Source organism: Erpetoichthys calabaricus, chromosome 16 (assembly GCF_900747795.2).
Source record: "Erpetoichthys calabaricus chromosome 16, fErpCal1.3, whole genome shotgun sequence".
NCBI lineage: Eukaryota > Metazoa > Chordata > Cladistia > Polypteriformes > Polypteridae > Erpetoichthys > Erpetoichthys calabaricus.
Genome location: NC_041409.2, coordinates 52,904,570 through 52,927,502, shown reverse-complemented (window position 1 = coordinate 52,927,502; position 22,933 = coordinate 52,904,570). Strand labels below are relative to the sequence as shown.

The 22,933-nt window shown below is 40.0% G+C and overlaps 1 protein-coding gene across 5 annotated transcripts in view; it reads right to left on the bottom strand.

Annotated features, from left to right (window-relative positions):
- Positions 1–22,933, bottom strand: part of rbm25b (RNA binding motif protein 25b) — a 97,963-nt gene that overhangs the window by 38,350 nt on the left and 36,680 nt on the right. For all 5 annotated transcript variants that reach the window (XM_028821514.2, XM_028821513.2, XM_028821509.2 and 2 more), the window contains exons 5-6: positions 20,745–20,802; positions 4,887–5,047 (exon numbers count right to left, since the gene is read on the bottom strand). In XM_028821514.2, the coding sequence (XP_028677347.1) occupies positions 4,887–5,047; positions 20,745–20,802 (219 nt within the window). The remainder of the gene's footprint in view (positions 1–4,886; positions 5,048–20,744; positions 20,803–22,933) is intronic.

The window sequence follows — 22,933 nt, the reverse complement described above, 5'->3', positions numbered from 1 at the left end:
GTTGTCGCCAGAGGCGGCAACATGTGCAATTTGCTGCACCACTTTAGCCGCAAACATGCTTTGGTGTACCATGAATGTATGGAACTAAGATTGGCACCCTCCACGTCCTCAGGTAAAACTAAAAAAGGTAGAGGACACTTGAGTCAGACGCGTTTGCCAAAGGTACTGCCTACAACAAAAAAAAGCAAGCAGTGGATCGAGAACCAACGCCATTACAATCCATATTGCTAACGTGTCAGTGGACAGAGATAGGTAACATTAACAAAGTATAGTTGGTTTACAAAAAATATTTACTATTTATTCCTTTTCTAAGACATGCTAAGACATGTTTAACGCAATACAACTTTTGACAAGCACCTCTGGATATTTTACTAAGTCTACATGCCTCTTTGGATGGTTGAAAATATGTTGTCAAAATTATAGTTTAAGTTGTTTGCAAAATTTGTTCAATAAAAAAGGTTCTATATTTTGATTACAGCTGTCATGCAATGTGATTCCTTCTCTTCATTAGTGCCACCCCCTTGAAAACTATCACTTTATGGGGTCATGCAAACCTGTATTAATATGTGTGTGCACATTAAAATGTTTTTTTGTACAATGTACAATTCTCATGACAGTGGAATAGATTATTCCTAGCCAGTCTACTGCAGAAATTGCAGTGGAAAATGTGGTTAACATCCACTCATGCACGGGAAAAAAATACCGTCGAATACTGTGAAACCAGTATCATTTTGAAATGGAGCAATAAAATGATCCATTTCTTGGTGGATTTGCTAGTGAGTTTTGAATCATTATCGATTTAAAATGTCCATTTGTTATTCAACTGGAACCTTTGGACATATGGTAACACATTCTCCTCAAGCACACCATGATATGATACAGAATTCAAAGTCGGCTTGATGACTGCAAGTTGCCAAGGCCTTGCGGCAGCAAAGCAACCCCAAAACATATTTCCATCACCATGCTTCACAGTTAGCATGAGGTTCTTCTACTGAAATGCTGTCAAATATGCCTGCTGTTGCCATGGCCAAACAACTTTATCTTTGTTTCATATGTCTAGAGTAAAGTGTTCTGGAAGGCCCGGCCTTTGCCTAGATGATAAACAGCAAACAGTAGTGTTGCTCTAATGTTCTTTTTGGACAGCAAAAAATCTTTTACTTTGCAAAACTCACTTGCAGATCATAATTGTACAATTCCATTCTCAGTGCAGATGTATGCACTTTGATACCAACTGTTGCAAGAGTTACCTGCAAATGCCACAATGATATTCTGGGATTCCTGGAGACTAATTTTAGCATCAAATGGTCAGCTCTTGAGAGCCAATCCTGAACAAATTAGCATTCATTTGAAATCAATGCTACAGGTAATCTGATGTTTTCAAATTCCTTGCCAGACTCCTAAGCATCCACAAACTTCTTTCCGAAGGCCTTTGAGAGCTCTTTTGATCTTGGCATGACGACACCCACACATGTCAATAGCAAGGAGAACATCAGACCCTCAATATCTTCGGTTTAAATAAGAAATGCATATTCCCTAAAAAAATTCTAAACACTGACACGTAATATGGAACACCCAATTTTAATATGATGGAATTGAAATGGTGACAAACAGAGGGTAGACTTAACTTTTTCTATTCATGTTTTTGTTAATTTAGATTAGGAGAATGAATACATCCTGGCCACAGTGTTTTTAGATCATGTTAACAACCATAAGTAGCAAAATAGGCACAGACGGTGCAACCAAACTAACACTATATGAATGGCAAATAAGCAGATCATTTTCTTCTCTTGAGACAGGACATGCAATACTGCTGTGAGAAAAGCATTACATCGCTCCGTTTTATTTGCCTACAATGGACAAAGATCACAACACATTCTCAGTAACTAATCGTCAGCAGAAATATCACATTCTCAATATTAGGAAAATATATTAATTTGAAAGACCCAGTTCTTATTGAATTCTGTTCTCTTTGTTATGCTCACAAAGGAAATATTTTTTTTCTTTTGGTCAAAAATCTCCATTTCACTTTGTGGTATTGTCTAAAGGTCACACATTATCGTCAATAGTTAAATTCTTGAAGGTTTTCATTAAATGCTCACCTTGCTATGAATAACTGTCATCTTGTGTGAGGTGTTTCACAACCAACAAGTTGTATAAATCAAATAACCAATTACACCTCCCAATACACACACACCACTAGCAGAAAAAAATAAATACACTGAATCTATGACACCTGGAAATACTCAAATTCCTCATATTTGTGAAACTCCTTCTTTCATGTTTCCTGTTATAAAGGAGAACTTTCAGCTACTCTCATTATTGACCAGTCTGTTTACTGGACATCCCTGTAAATGTTGAGACCAAAACAAATACCATCCTAACTTTAATAAAGGTGTTATCAAATGGTTAGTGCAATTTAGTTCCTTAAGGAATACCTACAGACTAAGAGGCTCATTAGAAAAGTCCTGTATAAACATACTTACATTTTTAACAGTAAAATCCCAACTAGCAAATTAATGAAGATTAGTATTTAATAGCAAAAGCACCGTTACTATCCCAGGCCTTACCTAAAGTGGTCTGATATTTAAGTGGAAGGAAGACTCTAATCCTGCTTACAGTAAATCAAACACTCCAAAAGATAAATTTCAGCTTCACGTTAGCTTTTCCACAGCAGACATGCACATCTTAATTATGTAGGAGTACTTCATCTATACTAATAAAAGGCAAAGCCCTCACTGACTCACTCATCACTAATTCTCCAACTTCACGTGTAGGCAGAAGGCTGAAATTTGGCAGGCTCATTCCTTACAGCTTACTTACAAAAGTTAAGCAGGTTTCATTTCAAAATTCTACGTGTAACAGTCATAACGGTCGACAACGTCCGCCATGTTAAACTTTCTTATTTATGGCCCCGTCTTCATGAAATTTAGTAGGCGGGTTTCCTGCACTAACTGAAACCGATTATACATATTTATTTCGGTGGTATGACGCCACTGTCGGCCGCCATATTGAACTTTCCAACAGTCGTCAATCAAGAAATTTGGTATGCGGGTTCCCAACGCTAACTGAATCCTACTTACGTACATATATACGTTCATAGCCTGCAGCTCGGTCGCCGTGTGAGGCGACATTGGGTCCCCCATCCTCACGCCTCCCACGTAGTTGGCAGCCTGCCTATATAATGCCATCCGTCGCTCCGGTCTCTTCATTCCCTTCCTTGCTTCACCAAGGTATTCACGTCTCCCTGCTGATAACTGCAGCCTTTTTATTTAATCCACGGCTTCTCCGCTGTTTTATTGTTTGTTTATTATGATTATAGTTATTGTGTAGGTATTTTAGACTTAGTTTGCATTGTTCGGGTACCCATTTCCTTTATCGTTCCAACCGTACCCCCATTAACATGTCTATCGAGGTGATCACCATCGATCAAAGAACTGTCACTTACCGAGTGGTTTCCATGCCTGGAGATGGCGACTGCCTTTTCCATTCTCTGTTACATATTGCACGGCCATATCAGGCTCACTCTTGATATCCGGAGGAAGATTGTGTCTTATGTATTGAATGACTGGGACAGGTTCAAGGTGTGGACTGATGACGGTACAGGAGATAATTATACTACACAGGAGCACTATAAGAGCGAAATGCTTAATGGTTCTGCATGTAAGTTGATGGCTGCCGCTGAATTGTTCGGTTGTCGCAATCAAGTGTACCGAAATGGCCAAATACGAGGGCAATCTCAAAAGAAAGGTCTCCAAAGCGGTGGGGACATAGAGAAACTGTTCGTATGGCTGCTGGCCACACTGTTGTGATTGGTGTTTCCTCCGCTCCCAAACAAGCATGTGTGGCTTCGCTGGGATGCTCAATCTTGGCTTGGCAGCCCTTGAAAATGGAGGTCCTGTTGAACGCTACTGCCAAGTGCGAAGTTTGCGCAGGAGATCGTCCATTTCCGACGAGACAGTCGCGAAGGTTGAGGAAAACATGCGTAAAGATCGGCGGTTGGAACTTCATCACCCACCCACCCTATAGTCCAGACTTGGCACCCAGTGACTACTACCTATTCCCTAAGTTGAAAGAACATTAGTCCAGAAGGCGATTCTGCTACGAGGTGAAAGTTGAGGTTCAACGCTTCCTGAAGGACATGGCGGCGAGCTGGTATGACATGGGCATTCTAAAACTACCACAGCGTCTACAAAAATGCATCGACCGAAATGGCGATTATGTAGAAAAATAAATAAGTCTTTAACCTTTAAAATGATGTAAGCATAGAAAATAAACGGTTGTTTGTATTTCTAAAAAAATAGGAGACCTTACTTTTGGGATTGCCCTTGTATTTTACACCTTTGGACAACCGCCAATGCCTCTTAAACATCATAGATTCACAGGTGACGATTTGAGTAGTGGACACTTTGATGTTTATGAATGTTTAAACTCTCAAAAGCTGGATGCGAAGTTATTGATGAAACCCATTTCAATTCAAATGCCTCCAATTTCCAGTAAGGCTCTGCTTCGCAATGTCAATTAATAAGTCTCAGGGACAGACCCTACAAAAGGTTGGCATTTATTTGAGGCAAGATTGCTTTTCACATGACCAACTATACGTTGCATGCTCAGGAGTAAGCTCAGCGCACAGCTTGGTCATATTACAACCCGAGGGCCGAACTGACAACATGGTATACAAAGAGATCCTTAACAAATAACCATTGGTATATTTTCCCTCAGTTAAAAAAAGGTTTACTTTTCTTCTTAATAAAAATTTTAAAGCAGTACTTTGCCGCTGCGAAGCGCGGGTATTTTGCTAGTTGAATAATATCTAGAATGTTCCACTAACCATAAATACTCCTAGACAACTGTATGGTGACCACTTAATTGGAAGAAATGTGACTCACCCCATTAGCAGTTCTCCTTTTGGCCTTCCATTCATCTAGCTGAGCTTTGGTTTTGGCATCCACTTTTACCAAAAGCTTTTTATCACCGATCTGCAGCTCATGAAGTAATCGCAATGCCCTTAATGTTGATTCCGGCTCCTTGTATTCACAGAAACCAAACGCTGTTTAATTAAGAGGACATAATGAGGTAATGAATGCTTAAAAGATCATGTTAAAAAACAACTTGGTAAAAAAATTAAACATACACAAAAAATATAGCATTAAAAAGACCAATATAGTAAAAGCAACCAAGCACACTATACAAAAGAAAAACTTAAGTAATGATGCACCAAAGTATTATACGTACAGTGCAGTATAAACAAGTACACCCTAGGGGATTTTTTAGAAAATCAACACCATTTCTTTATAATTAAATACTTTCTATGGGGTCCTATACCATAAAACAGTCCAGAAAACCTGGTTTAGATAGATAGATACTTTATTAATCCCAAGGGGAAATTCACATATTCCAGCAGCAGCATTCTGATAAGTAAACAATATTAAATTAAAGAGTAATACAAAATGCAGGTAAAACAGACAACAACTTTGTATAATGTTAATGTTTACCTCCCCCCCTACCCCAGGTGGAATTGAAGAGTCGCATAGTGTGGGGGAGGAACGATCTCTTCAGTCTGTCAGTGGAGCAGGACATTAACAGCAGTCTGTCGCTGAAGCTGCTCCTCTGTCTGGAGAGGATACTGTTTAGTGGATGCAGTGGATTCTCCATTATTGACAGGAGATGTCAAACTGTCCAGCTCCATGCCTACAATAAAGCCTGCCTTCCTCACCAGTTTGTCCAGGCGTGAGGCGTCCTTCTTCTTTATGCTGCCTCCCCAGCACACCACCGCGTAGAAGAGGGCACTCGCCACAACCGTCAGATAGAATATCTACAGCATCTTACTGCAGATGTTGAAGGATGCCAGCATTCTAAGGAAGTATAGTCGGCTCTGTCCTCTCTTGCACAGAGCATCAATATTGGAAGTCCAGTCCAATTTATCATCCAGCTGCACTCCCAGGTATTTATAGGTCTATACACTCTGCACACAGTCACCTCTGATGATCACAGGGTCCATGAGGGGCCTGGGTCTCCTAAAATCCACCACCAGCTCCCTGGTTTTGCTGGTGTTCAGGTGTAGGTGGTTTGAGTCGCACCATTTAACAAAGACCTTGATTAGGTCCCTGTACTCCTCCTGCCCACTCCTTTAGTTTAATGGTTGAAAGTGATATTTGTCAGTGCAAAAGAAAAAACTAGAATTTTATTAAAGTGATTTAAAACTATGGTGTAAATGTGAATACACACCAACATATGACTTAAGAATAACATTTGATAAAATACTAATTAACAGAAATTCAACTACAGATGAGTCTAATCAATTATCACACCACCCAATGAGCAGCAGATCCCAAAAGAGTTCAGAAACCTCACAATATGAAGAAGAAAAGGATGATTCAGCTTCTGATTGATAACTGTGCTGCCCACAACATGCTTCCGCATTTAGATAATGTTTGCGTTGAATTCCTCCCACCCATTTGCACAGCAGTGCTTCAGCCATTGGATTTGGGCATCATTCGCACCCTGAAAGTGTATTATCGCAAGGAAATGCTGAGAAAAATTCTTGTCTGCATAACTTGTAGACAGGAGAAGATTAAAATTAACGCGAAAGAAGCTATTGAAATGATTGCAGACACCTGGATGCAAGTTAAAGAAAGCACTATAGTGACAAATACAGAATCTTATTACAACAAAATATTTTTTAGGTCCCTGGAAGTTCGTTGTAACAGAATTTTACCTGTATTAGAATTACAGGAATTTGTTGTAGGATGTATTTATTTTTACAACACTTAATTCGAATAAAATGTACTATTTTCTTATCTTATTTTAGTGACAAAGCTTTAATATTGTTAATAAACCACATCTTAGCTTTAATATTGTTAATAAACCACATCTTAAATATAAATGTCTACGTGTGGAAGTGTGTCTGTCTGTCCGGCCTGGAAATGCAAGGCTACAGCATGAAGCTCAAAGAAAGCGACTCTGTCGCCAAATTGAAATCGTCGACAAAAGAGAAACTCGCTTAGCCGCTGATAGACAAATGAGGCAAGCACATCGGCAAAACGAAACCTCCAAGGACAGAGAACCTGGCTTAGCCACTAATGCATAATCGATGCAATTGATTGATTGAAGTGCCAGAATCCATTGTTTCTAGAAGCCTGGGCTTTTTACAGCACAGCCATACAAAGCTAGTGTTTAATAAAACTCATGTTTTGTCAAAATTCTTTCCTTAAAAAAAAAAAAAATCTTCATTTTCAAAGGATGCATATTCATTTCTGCTTAGTACTGTACCTAACCAAAATTAGTGCTCACATTAACAGCAATAAATCAATTAGAGTTGGACAGTAGCAGAAGTGTTTCTAATGAATATGAAGACACTTCCTTCAAGTCCCTAATGTAAACACCAGTGAACACATGGAATAAAACAAAACCACTGCATAGTAGATTATACAGGGCTCCAGACAATAATTCACCTCAAGGAGCCAGTGGCTCCTAAAAGAAAAAACTTAGGAGCCAATAGCTTTAACTTAGGCACTAAATAATCATGTGTGTAAAATATTAATCTTTCAGTCTCTTATCTTTCTAACCACCATGTATGTGTGCCAAATTCTTTTTTTTTTTCTGTGCAATGCATTGTTCCCTTGTACTTTTGTGTTTGTCTTGATGATTTGGGTAACTGAATGTCATAATAACTTTCACCCTATGTACAGACATTAAAAGTAGTATATTTTATTCAAGCTCTGAGTCTGTGTCACTGAAAGTCTGTTCCAGAGGGCCATTCAGTGTAATGCAGCCCTCTTTTCCTCTTGTTTAAAAAAAAGCAACAACCTTTCAAAATACATTTTGAAGAATTTTAGCAGTCCAGTGTTAATATTGTAAGCAGCAGACAGGGAGCTCTGCTCCAGCTATGGAAATAACTGCCCCTTCCAAAGGATAGGACACATGGACACAGTGAAAAAAAGGTGACAATAGATTCTTTTTAAATAAATAGGTTTAGGTCAATGTTAGTTGTCCAGTTTTCATGTTGTAAACAGAAAAGCATTTCAATGACAAAGGCTCAGCTATGGGAATGAGCGTCTCCTCCAGTGGACAGGACAGAGAGGCACATTAAATATGAAATTTATATAGATATGACTGTCTACAGTTTTTTAAAGTAAAATCCCAACTAGCAAGTTGATGAAGCTTAGTGTTTAATAGCAAACACACCATTAATTTCATAAACCTTTACCTAAAGTGGTCTGATATTTAATTGGAAGAAGGACTCTAATCCTACTTACAGTAAATCACACACTCCAAAAGATAAATTTCAGCTTCACCTTAGCTTTTCAACAGCAGACAGCCTGACAACATCACTTCCTCTACCTTTCTTTAAAACCGCCATCTTTGCCTTATCCAAAGCAGTTTTGTTCTGGACTCGATTCTGTACTATTGTGCAATCAATTTTCAAATTTGTAGTTGGGCTTCAGGTATATGGGGGGGCTGCCCCAAACCCTTGTCTATTCATTTGACAACTGGGGTAGTTGGCAGGATGGATGGCTCCAAGGAATACCAGGAGCAGGGCCTGAAGAATACAGTACAACAGCTACTAAAATCCAGGTGGAAAAAGTACCGTACCGGAGTTTCCAGGGGGAAGGGCATTACATGATTCGGAAAGACCAGGTGTAAGCTCCATTCACAGTACACATAACCAGGCAAACTAGATACCACGGAGAGTGTGCAGGGTGGGCCAACAGGACTGGGCTGATCCAAATAGGGGAGGCAAAAGGGGCTTATTATGCTCACTCAAGGCAGAGCCCTTGGCTAAAAGTGAGGGAGCCCCAGACCAGCAGGTGAATAAAGTAAAACAGAGGAAGTATGACCCAGAGCGGCCAACCCACACAAAGGCTTTAGCAATATGGGCTAAGTTGGAACACTGGCTAAGGCCAGAAGAAGAATAACCCCAACAGATATTAAAGCAGGTCACCTGCTATTTATTTATAAACAGCCTTCCGAAACATCTCACCCAGCCAGTCCGAGGTCAAAAATATTCCAACATAGTTGAGCTGGGAGGGCAAAACTGTCACTTAGTCAAACCCAGATGGATCACGTCCTGCAGCAAAGGCTCATCCGTCACCACCTGGAGAAAACACCGAAGTCCCCAAGTTCATGGGCGCGCTGTCTGCCTGGTGACTAAGGGGAATGCAGATGAAGAGAAAAGGAAGGGTGTTGTGCACTTACGAACCCTCTAGCGATTCCACATACTGTACAGGAGTGGTAATTGTTAATGGATATAAACCCACGGCCTTAATTGACTCCAGCAGCAACATTTCCATTGTGGCTCGCCGATATGCGTTACCACCAACAGTGGCTAAGAGTTAAGACCAGCCTAACCTGCATCTATGGGGAAACCCGCTGGTACAGATCCCGCCACCTGTTTCATCAGTTACGAAGGAGGACTAAAAAAATATAACTACCGGCCCTCCCAAATCCACCGTTCCTGGTGATTCTGGGGTGGGCCTGGCATAAAAGTAAAAGCGGTTAAATATCTTCCACTTCTAAACGTTTTGGGCCTAGTCTTAGAAGGAGATGATATGTCTCAAGCTGCCTCCAAACCGTGTAATTACCCGGCGGAAAGAGAAGATGCGGCCACTCAGAGTGACATGGCGATCCTCGAACCATCATGGGCTAAGACGTCATCAGCCGTTGCAGCGGCGATATGGGAGGAAACCACTCCCCTTGAGTTTGGTCTTGACTCCCACTCCCAGTTACATTATCATTTCAGGGAGACACCAGCTTCATTTAAAAGGGAATAATGGAATGACTATTCCCTTAAATTTGCAAACAATGCAGTAGTTCCTGTCAATGGCCAAGACTCTCATTAGCCCATGCCATAGGTCCTCACTTTGTCTTAGAAATTTACTTTTATATCAGGTGGCGGAGCTTGAGTGGGAGATGCGGAAGTTGCTGCTAATCCCATGGACTGTCCAGCGGGCAGGTTTGTGAATTAGAACACGCCCACCTCCTAGGAATCCATTTGGGCACCGAAAAGACTCTGGAGCAGATTAAGCTTCAATTTTATTGGCCAGGAATTAATGAGAAGGTTCGTTGCTTTTGCACATCCTGCCCAGAGTGTCAACTGCATCAAATTCCTAGGAGGGACCGTGCTCCTCTTGTTTCCATTCCCCTTATTGATGTCCCATTGGAAAGAATTGGGGTCAACTTGGTAGGACCCAAGGAACCCTTAGCTAGAGGAGATAAATATGTACTAGTCCTAATGGATTATGCTATCCGGTATCCCAAAGCTGTTCCGTTGCGCTCAGCTACTATTAAAGCCATCGCATGGGAATTCGTAGGGGCATTTGTGTAAGTCGGCATCCTTAAAGAACTTCTGACAGACCAATCAATGCCTTTTACCTTGGGAGATGTTCAGGGAAACTGCGAAGTTAATTAAAATAAAGTATCTAAAAACCACAGTGTATCATCCTCAAACCGATGGTCTAGTGCACATGGGAAGCAGCTAAAGGGCTTGAATAAGGGTAATTCCATGCCAGACCAGGGTGTGGCGGAGTACGCTGATTCTTTCTCTCTTTTCACTGCAGACCAGTTACAGGAAATTCCACTAGGTCCCGATAACGTAACTTCCAGTCCTAGCCCTGACGACGTCAATTCCTCCGCCTTCCTTTGTAAAACAAAAGTGGTCTATTAGCACAGAGATAAGGAGCTACGAGCTTCTAGGTGTATGTCACAAAAACTAGAGGAGGTCAGGAACAACGAAAAAATCTTAAGTTTCAGGGATTCTGTTGTTATGGGTACAAGGCCATCTCCAAAGACGCTGGTATCCCTGTTTCAACAGTGCAAAATGTTTTTAAGAAGTTAGCTAAGTATGGAACGGTCAAAAACCTCCTTGGTCGTGAAGGAAAGAGAAAAATTGATGAGAGAAGTCTTTGAGGGTTGATGCAAACTGTGGAAAAAACACCACACAAAACATCCAAACCACTAAAGGCTAATCCAGAACAATCTGAAGCAATGGTTTCGACACATGCCATAAGCTGCACGCTAAACCAACAAGAGCTTTAAAGGCAAAGGCCAAAGAGGTTCTTCAGCAACAGGAACTTCCAAAGCATGCATCCAAAAGCACATAAGAATAGTTGAAACGAAAAAAATTGGGCCGTATTAAACTGGCCAGCAATGAGTCCTGATGTTAACCCCACTGAAAATCTGTGGAAAGAGCTGAAATCTGCCACTGGGGAAAGGAATCCTGCAAACATTCAACAGACTGACCAAATTCAAAAAGAAGAGTGAGAGAAATTCCAATTGACAGGTGCAAGAAGCTTATAGATGGCTACAAAAATGTTTGGAGGCAGTAACCACTGCCAAAGACTGTGCAGCCAAATATTAAGGAGGAATGCCTTTATTACTGTCCATGTCATATTTCTTGTTTCTTCTTTGAAATCATTACATGTAAGTTGAACAACGTTTTTTGGTTAAATTAACTGTATATTCAATTATTTCTAAAGATATTCTACAAGTTAAGCAAAAAATGAAATGGTGCTAATAACTGTGAACATGACCATAATTATTACTATTAATATTTTCGTAATCTCATTTTTCATGTTTCTTTGTTGAAGAATACATTGGTAACAGAACGTATAATGTTACTTCAGTCATTTTGGTGTGTGCAACTAGCAAGGTGGTATTTATCGATACCACTGTTCGCTGTCAATCACAGAGCACCCCAGTAAAACAACAATATAATTTAATACACCTGCAACCTTAAAAAGCAGACTTCATGACATGGCTGTGCATGAAGAAACAGAGGTCAGGCAGCTGTGCATGCATGTTTACTGATAGACAGGCTGGAATTTTACACAGAGCATGCAATAACTCAAAAGAAGATTAGCATGCAAATATGCACTAATATAAGGAAATCCATAACAATTACACCTTTGTACGTGTGCGCTAAGTCAGAACAAAACTGAATTTCATGGGGCATAGATACCTTCATAACGGGGGCTTGCATGACATGCAGATGAATTTCAAATGCTTTTCATGTCTTTCTTGCATTTTGATGACCTGTTGCGTCATATTCAGCCCTTCGCTAATTAATCTGGCACAACCGTAACCAGCCTCTCCTTAAAAATTCACCATTTGGAATACATGGCCGTCACATCAGCCGTACCATGTAGTTAGAAATATTTTTCACGGATGCATCTTTAAGCCTGATATCATTTTCGCCATGCGTCCTAAGCACTCAGAGCAGGGAAGAATCAAGTTCCTCCAAGGAGGAACCCACCCACATACTGACATTAACAGCACATCAGCACATCCACTCAACAATAAGAGGCACCCTTTTTCCATCTGTTAAAATATAGTTTGAAGTTTCAGTGATTTCATTCACCACTGGCAATCCATATTACTAACCGAGAATGGTAAACCGGATGGACGCAGGGACATCCGACCATGGGCCGTAGCCGCAAAAGACGCACTGCGCAAGCGCCCCCACAAAACCCCCCTTCCAAGCAACGGAAACCGGATGCAAAGCAACGTAAAATAAAAAATGAGGCACCCATAGCACACAGAAAAAAGGAGTCAACGTAAAATAAAAAATGAGGCGCCCATAGCACACAGAAAAAAGGAGTCAGACGCGAAACGGAACACACACAAAGAAGAGAATTGAGACCCACGACACACAAATGAGGCAACGCCCCCTAGCACAAAAAAAAAAAGAAGTCAGACGCGAGCGCCACACAAACCCATTGGACACAAAACGGGACAGACTACAGACATAGCACACGAAACATACACAAAAAGCAGGATTCGGACCCACTACCACACTAACATAAATAAGAAATGAGACACAAAGCACCATGACTAAACGAACCGTCCGTATTAAATATACGTCATCTGAACACATTCAAATTATGCAGCATAGGTCGATCTCATTACACTGATGCACTATTAACCGTTCAACCACAGAAAAGGCTCCATATTAACAGTGAGTGCGATCCTCCTTATTACTTATCCATATTTAGACACCTGCTAAACGATTGCGCCACTTAGCTGACAACGCGTTCAATAATGAGTCCACTATTCATGAAAATTCATTGGGATTAATGAATGTCATTTGCAATCATTGTCATTCACTTAACTTCCCTGAAGAAACAACTGGCAATACAAGTAATGAATTTACACGTTATTGTCAAAAGGGTCAAATTTGACTGCCTCCTTTACATTCATATCCTGAATATCTACAGAACCTTCTAACTGACGAAGTACCTGAAAGTAAAAACTTTATGAACTGCATTACATCCTACAATAGTTCATTTGCTTTTGCATCTAATGGCATCCACTCACTTACTCAACACCATTGATAAACTTCTACAAACGTGGATGATTAATAATATTCCCTTTGGAGGAAAGGTACTTTTATTAGGAGGAGATTTTACACAGTGCTTAACTATTGTTTCACATGTCATGCGCTCGGCTATTCTTCAGTCCACCTTAAAATACGCAGACAATTGGCATTGCTTTCAAAAGAGTTACGGAGATATTTGGAACAACAATCTCATTACACCAAATACCCCTTTTAACACAACGAACTATATTATGTCCAAAAAATATTAATGTTGATCACATTAATAACCAGGTCATTTCATTACTTCCTGGAGTGGCACAGCTCGGACCCACGACCACACTAACATAAATAAGAAATGAGACACAAAGCCCCATTACTGAACGAACCGTCCGTATTAAATATACATCATCTGCACACATTCATATTATGCAGCATAGGTCGATCTCATTACACCGATGCACTATTAACCGTTCAACCACAGAAAAGGCTCCATATTAACAGTGAGTACGATCCTCCTTATTACTTATCCATATTTCTAACGCTGAAGAACAAACAAGTCATGAATTCACGCTCACGGGTACAAAACAATACGGCTCGACTGACGGGACCAAACACACGAACCCGCATGAAAAAAAAAAATACATGTCGGACAACTAACCGACATACAAAAACGGGCAAGCCTCAATACAAACAATTAACGCCGTAAACTGCAACGGGTTTCTCACACAGCACAGGCAAATCGATTACAGCTCCAGAATAGCACGTCCCAAATCCTGCACATACAACGACGCGCCTCTCAAACGGCACAGACAAAACATACACGTCAAGGACATAAACGACAGACACCTGCTAAATGCTTGCGCCACTTAGCTGACAACGCGTTCAATAATGAGTCCACTATTCATGAAAATTCATTGGGATTAATGAATGTCATTTGCAATCATTGTCATTCACTTGACTTCCCTAAAGAAACAACTGGCAATACAAGTAATGACTTTACACGTTATTGTCAAAAGGGTCAAATTAGACTGCCTCCTTTACATTCATATCCTGCATATCTACAGAAGCTTCTAACTAACGCAATACCTTAAAGTTAAAACTTTATGAACTGCATTAGATCTTACAATAGTTCATTTGCTTTTGCATCTAATGGCATCCACTCACTTACTCAACACCATTCATAAACTTCTACAAACGTTGATGAATAATAATATTCCCTTTGGAAGAAAGGTACTTTTATCAGGAGGAGATTTTACACAGTGCTTAGCTATTGTTCCACATGCCATGCGCTCGGCTATTCTTCAATCCACCTTAAAATACGCAGACAATTAGCATTGCTTTCAAAAGAGTTACGGAGATATTTGGAACAACAATCTCATTACACCAAATACCCCTTTTAACACAACGAACTATATTATGTCCAAAAAATATTAATGTTGATCACATTAATAACCAGGTCATTTCATTACTTCCTGGAGTGGCACAGCTCTTTCTAAGCTCTGACAAAGTTGACTCTGATGACGACAATGACCATCTTAATTTCCCTTTAGAATATTTGAACACTATTAACCCAGCCGGATTACCCCAACACAATCTTAGCCTTAAAAATGTAACAATAATCATGCTATTAAGAAACCTTAACACTAAACAGGGTTTATGCAATGGTACACGTTTAGTCGTCAACACCATGCCACACAATGTTATTAAAGCAAAACTTCTTACAGAATCACATGCTAACAATACTGTTCTAATTCCTACAATTACCTTACAACTTCTTACCTGGAATTACCTTTTACACTTAAACGGCGACAGTTCCCCATTAGACCTGCCTTGACCATAACCATCAACAAATCACAAGGACAAACCATACACAAAGTTAGCATCTACCTCTCTGAGCCCGTTTTTGGACATGGACAACTTTATTTGCTTCCTATATGCGTCATCTACACCTTCACACTATGCTATATCTCATTCATACATCACGCTCTTTGTAAATTCACAACACCAGGGGTTGGCGAGCGAAGCGAGCAGGGGGCGGAGCCCCCTAGTATAATTAGAAATGATAATCAGCAAAGTATTTTTTGGTGACATTTGTGACCACTTTAGTCACAGTCTGGAGCCATGATTTTATGGACAGTTTTGTTCTTCACGGGTTAGCCCTCTACTCCAACCAACAGCTCTGACAATTCAAACATCTTAAGCATTTGATTTATTGAAGACACTTGTACCAGTAAGCATAATTAAGTGTAAAGTACAATTTGTTGTTTTGCCACCACACTTTGCTAACTAGCTGGAGCATTAAAGTTAAAGTTAGTTTCGAACATTTTTTAACAAAGAAATAATTTTGATGAATCCTCAGATTGAGCTATTTAGCAAGCAGGGGCAGAAGCTCTCAGTTAGGGAGAGGGTCTATAAACAAAGAAAACTGACTGCCATCCATTAGAGATCAACCATCTACATACACAGCAGAAGGGGATTTGAACTCAAAAGAATTATATACACATAAACATGGGGTCCAACAATCCTCAACACTGCTAAATTGGTAGATACAGCAAGAGTGTAGATAGCAGTACTCAAAAAAGTATTCAGTCTATACTGCTCCAGTGGTTTTCTAAAAAGCAGTCTTTTTTTTATTTCTATTCCAAGTAAAGCATTAACATGCACATTATGGGAAGCATAGCAATATTAGAAGTTACAACAAGGCACTGTCTTGAGATATTAAGAGGTGGAACTATGCATAATTACACAAACAAATCAAACTAAGATTACAAAAGACAGTAAAGGGAATGCTCAAATCTGGTGACAAAGACTCTGAAGGACACACTGCAAGTGCTGAAGAAAAAGAAACTACACAAGTAAAAAAAAAAAAAAACTGACTGAAAAAAATAAAACAAAGCAACAAAACAGAAACCAAACTCACTCAGAATATGTCTGGAATGGACTGGTCATAATGCTTGGACTCAAGCAATCCAGTACTCGCTTGATAAAAGGAAATTGGGTAAAGCCAACACCCTGGACCCATTTCTTTTTTTTAATAGATTTTTCCTGTCACTGCCAACTTCTTCCAATAACCAGTCCCCTCTACACCAAGTCCACTAAATCAATAACTCCTATAACATCAACATAAATGGTCAGTGACGAGTACACCTCTGAGCATCAGAATGGGCTGCTCATAACTAAAATCCCAAGTGAAAAGAAAACTAAGGAAGCCACACACAGGACCAGATGGAGTCAGTCCTCGAGGTCATATGGCCTGTGTTGACAAACACTGTGGCTGCAAAAAGTGCCACTGCTGTGGAAAACATCCTGCATTTTTCTTGTTGAAAGAAGATAGGTGCCTCTTCAATGGCTACAAACCAGTGGCACTTGTGTCTCACATAGTGAAAACCTCTGAGAAGCTGGTCCAGGACTACAGAAGTTCCCTTCTGGTAGACCACCTGAACCCACTGCAGTTTGCCTACTGAACAAAGACTGGAGTGAAGAATGTAATTATTTATCTGATCCACAAGGCTTATTCCCACCTGGAAAAAGCTGGCAACACAGTAAGGAATGTCTTTGGATTCCTCCAGAGCCTTTAATAAAATCCAGCCATCCCTGTTAAGGGGTAAGCTCAGAGACATGCAGGTGAATGAGCCAGTGGTGTCCGGGATAAGGGACTGTCAGTCATAGCAGATCAGTTTTTGAGATTCAAGAACTGTGTGAGCAACACTGGAGCATCACAAGAAACAGTTCTGTTTTTTTTTTCCTCTTCACATTGTACACCTCAAACTAAAAACGTATGTATAATGCCTTGCACACTAAAACATGGCGTATGGATAAAAACAGAAACATGCGTATGCAAAAAAAAATAATAATTCAGATGCATAAAACTGCGTCAGCAAAGTCTGCACACTTTCCCTGTATAAAAACCCATCAACGTGAATTTTACCACACATATACCGTCTTTTTCCGAAAATAAGACACTGTCTTACTTTCTTTTTTGGTCCAAAATACGCACTAGGGCTTATTTTCGGGGGAGGACAAAAATAAAAGTATATTTATATATTTTTATTTAATATTTCTTTATTTTACACAGAATACAGAAATTAAAATTTATTCAATTACAGTCATGTCATCGTCTTCTGGAACATCGTCATAAATCAAGATTTACACCCCTGGAGTCTTCCACAATTCCCTTTTTGTACTCGACGGAATAGCTCTTTCGTTTTGTACTCATTTTAACTGCAGTTAAAAATTATTCACTTTATAAAAAATAAAATTACGTATGAGGAAATAATCAGACTTACAAGACTGAAATGAACAAACATTGTATCTGCACTGTCGCTCAATGTAGACTGCTGCCTTAACGAACAATTATTTATAGTGTGCGCCAACGACGCGTTCCGTCGCATTCCGCATATGCATGCCCCCCTCCACCCCCTCCCCACCTCATTCGACCATACTCTGCGATACGCGCGACGCAGTACAACACAGCAGAGCAGAGCGGACACAATATTTATGTATTCATGCTGCCTTATGTTGTATTTTTAAGATAAATTCCAAGAATTAATTTGAAACGAACTGTAGAGGTAAACAATGAATTTCTCGGAATACAGTGATCCCTCGCTATATCGCGCTTCGCCTTTCGCGGCTTCACTCCATCGCGGATTTTATATGTAAGCATATTTAAATATATATCGCGGATTTTTCGCTGCTTCGCGGGTTTCTGCGGACAATAGGTCTTTTAATTTCTGGTACATGCTTCCTCAGTTGGTTTGCCCAGTTGATTTCATACAAGGGACGCTATTGGCAGATGGCTGAAAAGCTATCCAGCTTACTTTCTCTCTCTCTCTCTCTCTCTCTCTCTCTTGCGCTGACGTAGGGGGGTGTGAGCAGGGGGGCTGTGTGCAGCTGCTTCCTGAAGGACAGGCTGCACGGAGCTTCGCATACTTAAAAGCTCAAAGGGCACGTATTGATTTTTTTTATCTGTCTCTCGCTATCTCTCTCTCTCTCTCTCTTCCTGCTCCTGACAGAGGGGGTGTGAGCTGCCGCCTTCAACAGCTTTGTACCGGCGGTGCTTCGCATACTTAAAAGCCGTATTGATTTTTTTTTTGACTGCTTGCTTTGCACTCCTTTGAAAAGGAAGATATGTTTGCATTCTTTTAATTGTGAGACAGAACTGTCATCTCTGTCTTGTCATGGAGCACAGTTTAAACTTTTGAAAAAGAGACAAATGTTTGTTTGCAGTGTTTGAATAACGTTCCTGTCTCTCTACAACCTCCTGTGTTTCTGCGCAAATCTGTGACCCAAGCATGACATTCTAAAAATAACCATATAAACATATGGTTTCTACTTCGCGGATTTTCCTACTTCGCGGGTGGCTCTGGAACGCAACCCCCGCGATGGAGGAGGGATTACTGTATTTTATTTCAAACATTTCTCTGAAATACGAGTATTAGGGAAGCTAAACATACTTAATAAATCAACAGCATTTTTTAACGAATTCTTTTTTTCACATTATTTTAACTAGGGCTTATTTTCGGGGGAGGGCTTATATTACAAAAAGTTCCGAAAATCTCGATAGGGCTTATTTTCGGGGGATGTCTTATTTTCAGAAAAAGACGGTATATATCTTGCCACAACATGAATTTTCACATTAACAGAGTGGAAACGCTTTCTATTTACATAAGTAATTTCAGTCTCTGAAAAGTGCCCTTATAGCAATGTACAAGCAGTTGATCGCCCCAGTTACATTTCGAAAACCGGACGTTATTGTGAATTGCACTTTGATGCTTACCCGTTCAACCACAGTGTAAGTAAATCTATCTAGATGACAAGCCGATAATACCATCCCATACAGCTGCTGCGGCTTAGTGATGCTGCGGCTTAATGATGACTGAGAAATACCCGATTGGTCAACAAGTTCAGGTTGAAAAGCACCTGTGGCAAAAAACCCGAGGGTGGACAGAAGCAGGTAGAGCACAATTCTTCAAAGTTTGCCTTTGTAAAAGGGGTGCCAGTTCAGCACACAGCTCCAAGAGGATAGCTATTGAAAATCTAAATCGACTTAAAAGCCAATCATCATAGGACAAGAAATCAAAATGGTCTCTAAAGATGCGCTCTCTTCCAATTCTTCCATTTGCAATGTCTTCTAACAACACTAATGTAGCCAATGTCTTCTAACAACGCTAATGCAGCCATGGTAGTTGGAATAGTTTAGCAATTCCATGCACCATTATATTGTTACAGATTGATTACAATCAAGTGAATTAAATTTGTAAACGAAAGGCTATTAATTTCATTGTATTTGATAAAAGCCCACATCATGGATGCAAACCTAAAAAAGAAATGTAAACCACACAGAAACATTACTACTAATTTGACACTGGGTGCCGCACGTTTATAAAACCAAGCAGAAACGTGCGTGTGCAAAGATTAGTTTTTGTACATCTTGACATGAGTGTGGGGCCTCAGATCATGTCACTTTGACAACTTTTGTGATGATTCTGCACTTATGGGATTGTATTGATAGGATGGACGAGACCAAGGAGAAGTCTCAGTTGGACAACTTATTTTTTGGTACAGAAAAAGCAGTCGGCAACTGAACATCAAGAAAAGAAAGTGACTTATTTTTGACTTTTGCCACTCCATAGAGGCTGGGTGCCCTGTTACTATTCAAGGAGTGGATGAAGAGATGATACACTGTATAAGTAGCTGAGCATCCACATCCACTTTTTTTTTTTTTTTTTAAAGAACATTGCACTCCCTTAATATAGGAAGTGTTATGCTGCACACATTCTACAGTTCTGTGATGTTCAGTGCTGTAGTGTTCTGGGCAAGGAGAGGCCCGGTAAAAAGACAGGCTTAGATATGGAACTTAGTCTAGTACTCTTAGTCTAGTACTCTTGGAGGAGAGAATGAAGACAAAACAGAGTGCCAATACGAACAATGCTGCATATCCACTCTTTGACACACTAACACTGAGGATTTTCAGTCAACAAATTATTCAGTAGATGTGACTCAAGAAACACTCCTGGGGCTCCTGCATACCAACAGAGACATGCATGTACAGTGTCCAACTTAAACAGTGACTGTCACGTCAGTTGTTCTCTTTCTTTACAGTCATTCTGGTGTGTGTACAGACCATTGTGTGTATGTGTGTTATTATTTAATGAGCTTCTTTAAAAGCCGAATTTCCCACTGGGGACAAATAAAGTTCCATCCATCTATCTATCTCTCTTTATGAAGTATGGTTCAAACCTATCATAAGAGGGAAATACATATTAATTTACACATAAGAACCAAATCTTAATTCTTCTTTTGTTGTTGCTCAGTATTACAAAGCTTTGCAAAACAGCAAAATTAAAAATTGTACAACAGACACTAATATTCCCTATGTCCTTATGAAAATTCTATACTGGAGATTACACATTAATAATTTATTTTTTTTTACCTTGGAGCTTTCCAGATGCACCTTGCACTCTTTTCCAGCTCAGAACCAATCCACATTTCTGAAAAAGAAAGAAAAAAAACAAAGCGAAACAGTTTTAAGGTATTTAACAATGTAAATGCAAAGGTAATAAATTAGAACATTTTATGTTAAACATGGGATCCCACCCTGCTGCTTAAAAATCTGTGCTGAACAACTGGCCCCGGTCTTTACTTAGATTTTCAACTAATTATTAGTGCTATGTGAAGTCCCCTTATGCTTCAAACAAGCCATAATCATACCAGTCCCCAAAAAATCCAGTATAACAGGAATGAATGACTACAGGCTCTGACATCTGTGGTCATGAAAACCTTTGAGAACCTGGTGTTAGCTCAACTGAAGGACATCAAAGCTCCCTTGTTGGACCCCCTACAGTCTGCTTATCGAAAGAACCAGCGCGTGGACGATGCAATCAACATGGGTCTGCACTACATCCTGCGACATCTTAACAATCCAGGGATATATGCAACAATTCCATTTGTGGACTTCAGCTCTGCATTCAATACAATAATCCAGGAACTCCTCCACTCGAAACTCACCCAGCATTCCGTCCCTGCCTCCAACTGTCAAAAGATCCCCAATTTCCTGATCAACAGAAAACAGCAGGTGAAACTGGGGAAACTCACATCTAGCTATCGCATGATCAAAATGACACCGCCCAGGAATGTGTGTTCTCCCCACTGCTCTTCTCCCTCTACACTAATGACTGCACCTCTAAGGCCTCCTCTGTCAAACTTATTAAATATGAGAATGACAATCATCATTAGACTCTTCAGGAATAGTGATGGGACAACAGATGGGAGGTTGAACAGCAGGCCCTTTGGAGTAGCAAGAACAACCTGGAGCTTAACACTCTCAAAACTGTGGAGATGATAGTGAACTCCCACAATATTATCCCCCTCTCCATACTTAATGCTGCTGTGACAGTTGTGGAAACCTTCATGTTTCTGGGATCCTTAATTTCCCGGGATGGGAGACCAATTTAAAGTCTGCCATAAAAAAGGCACAACAGCAAATGTAATTTCTCCAACAGATGAGGAAGTTCAACTTTCTACAAGAGCTGCTGAAGCTGCAGCAGACAATAAAGTTGAACATGATGACACAGGAGAACTTAACCAACGCCATTACAATCAATATAGCTAACGTGTCAGTGGACAGAGATTGTTAACATTAACAGAAAGTGTAGTTGGTTTACAAAAAATATGTATTCTTTATTCCTTTTATAAGACATGTTCAGTGCAATACAACTTTTGACAAGCACCTCTGAATATTTTACTAAGTCTAAATGCCTCTTTGGATGGTTGAAAATATGTTGTTTGCAAAATTTGTTCAATAAAATGGTTCTATATTTTGACTGCAACTGTAATGAAATGTGATGCCTTCTCTTCATTAGTGCCACCCCCTTGAATACTATCACTTTATGGGCCTATGCAAACCTGTATTAATACGTGTGTGCACATTTAAATATTTTCTTGTACCATGTACAATTCTCATGTCAGTGGAATTTGTTATTCTTAGCCAGTCTACTGCAGAAATTGCAGTGGAAAATGTGGTTAACATCCACTTCCGCATGGGGAAAAAAATACCGTTGAATACCGTGAAACTGGTATTATTTTGAAAAATACAGCGATATAGAATTTTGGTCACACCGCCCAGCCCTAGTGCCTACTTTACAGGACCTGTACTATCTTGAGTCATGAAATGGGCTGGGAAATTCATCATCGACACCACACATCCAGGCCTCAACCATTTTGAATTTCTTCCATCAGCCAGGCATTATAAAATAATAAAAGGCAAAACAAGCAAATAGAACAGCAATGGTTAATTCAGCTTAATCAGGATGGGCACCGAATCCCCCTCAAGGCCTCCCAGGGTCTTGCAATACATATTGTTAATACTTGTCTTTCTGTCTTTATTTCAGCTTTTCTTGCACTGTGTGTCACTCTGCATTTTGTATTCCTATTATATACCTCTGTCTTATTTTATATACAGTAATCCCCCACTGTATCACAGTTCAGTTATCGCGCCCCGCTACATTGCGGATTTATTATTATTACTACTACTACTACTACTACTACTACAAGGGGGCTCCGCCCCCTGCTCACTTCGCTCGCCCACCCCGAGGTTTGGTTTAAACAATTTAAAGAGATTGT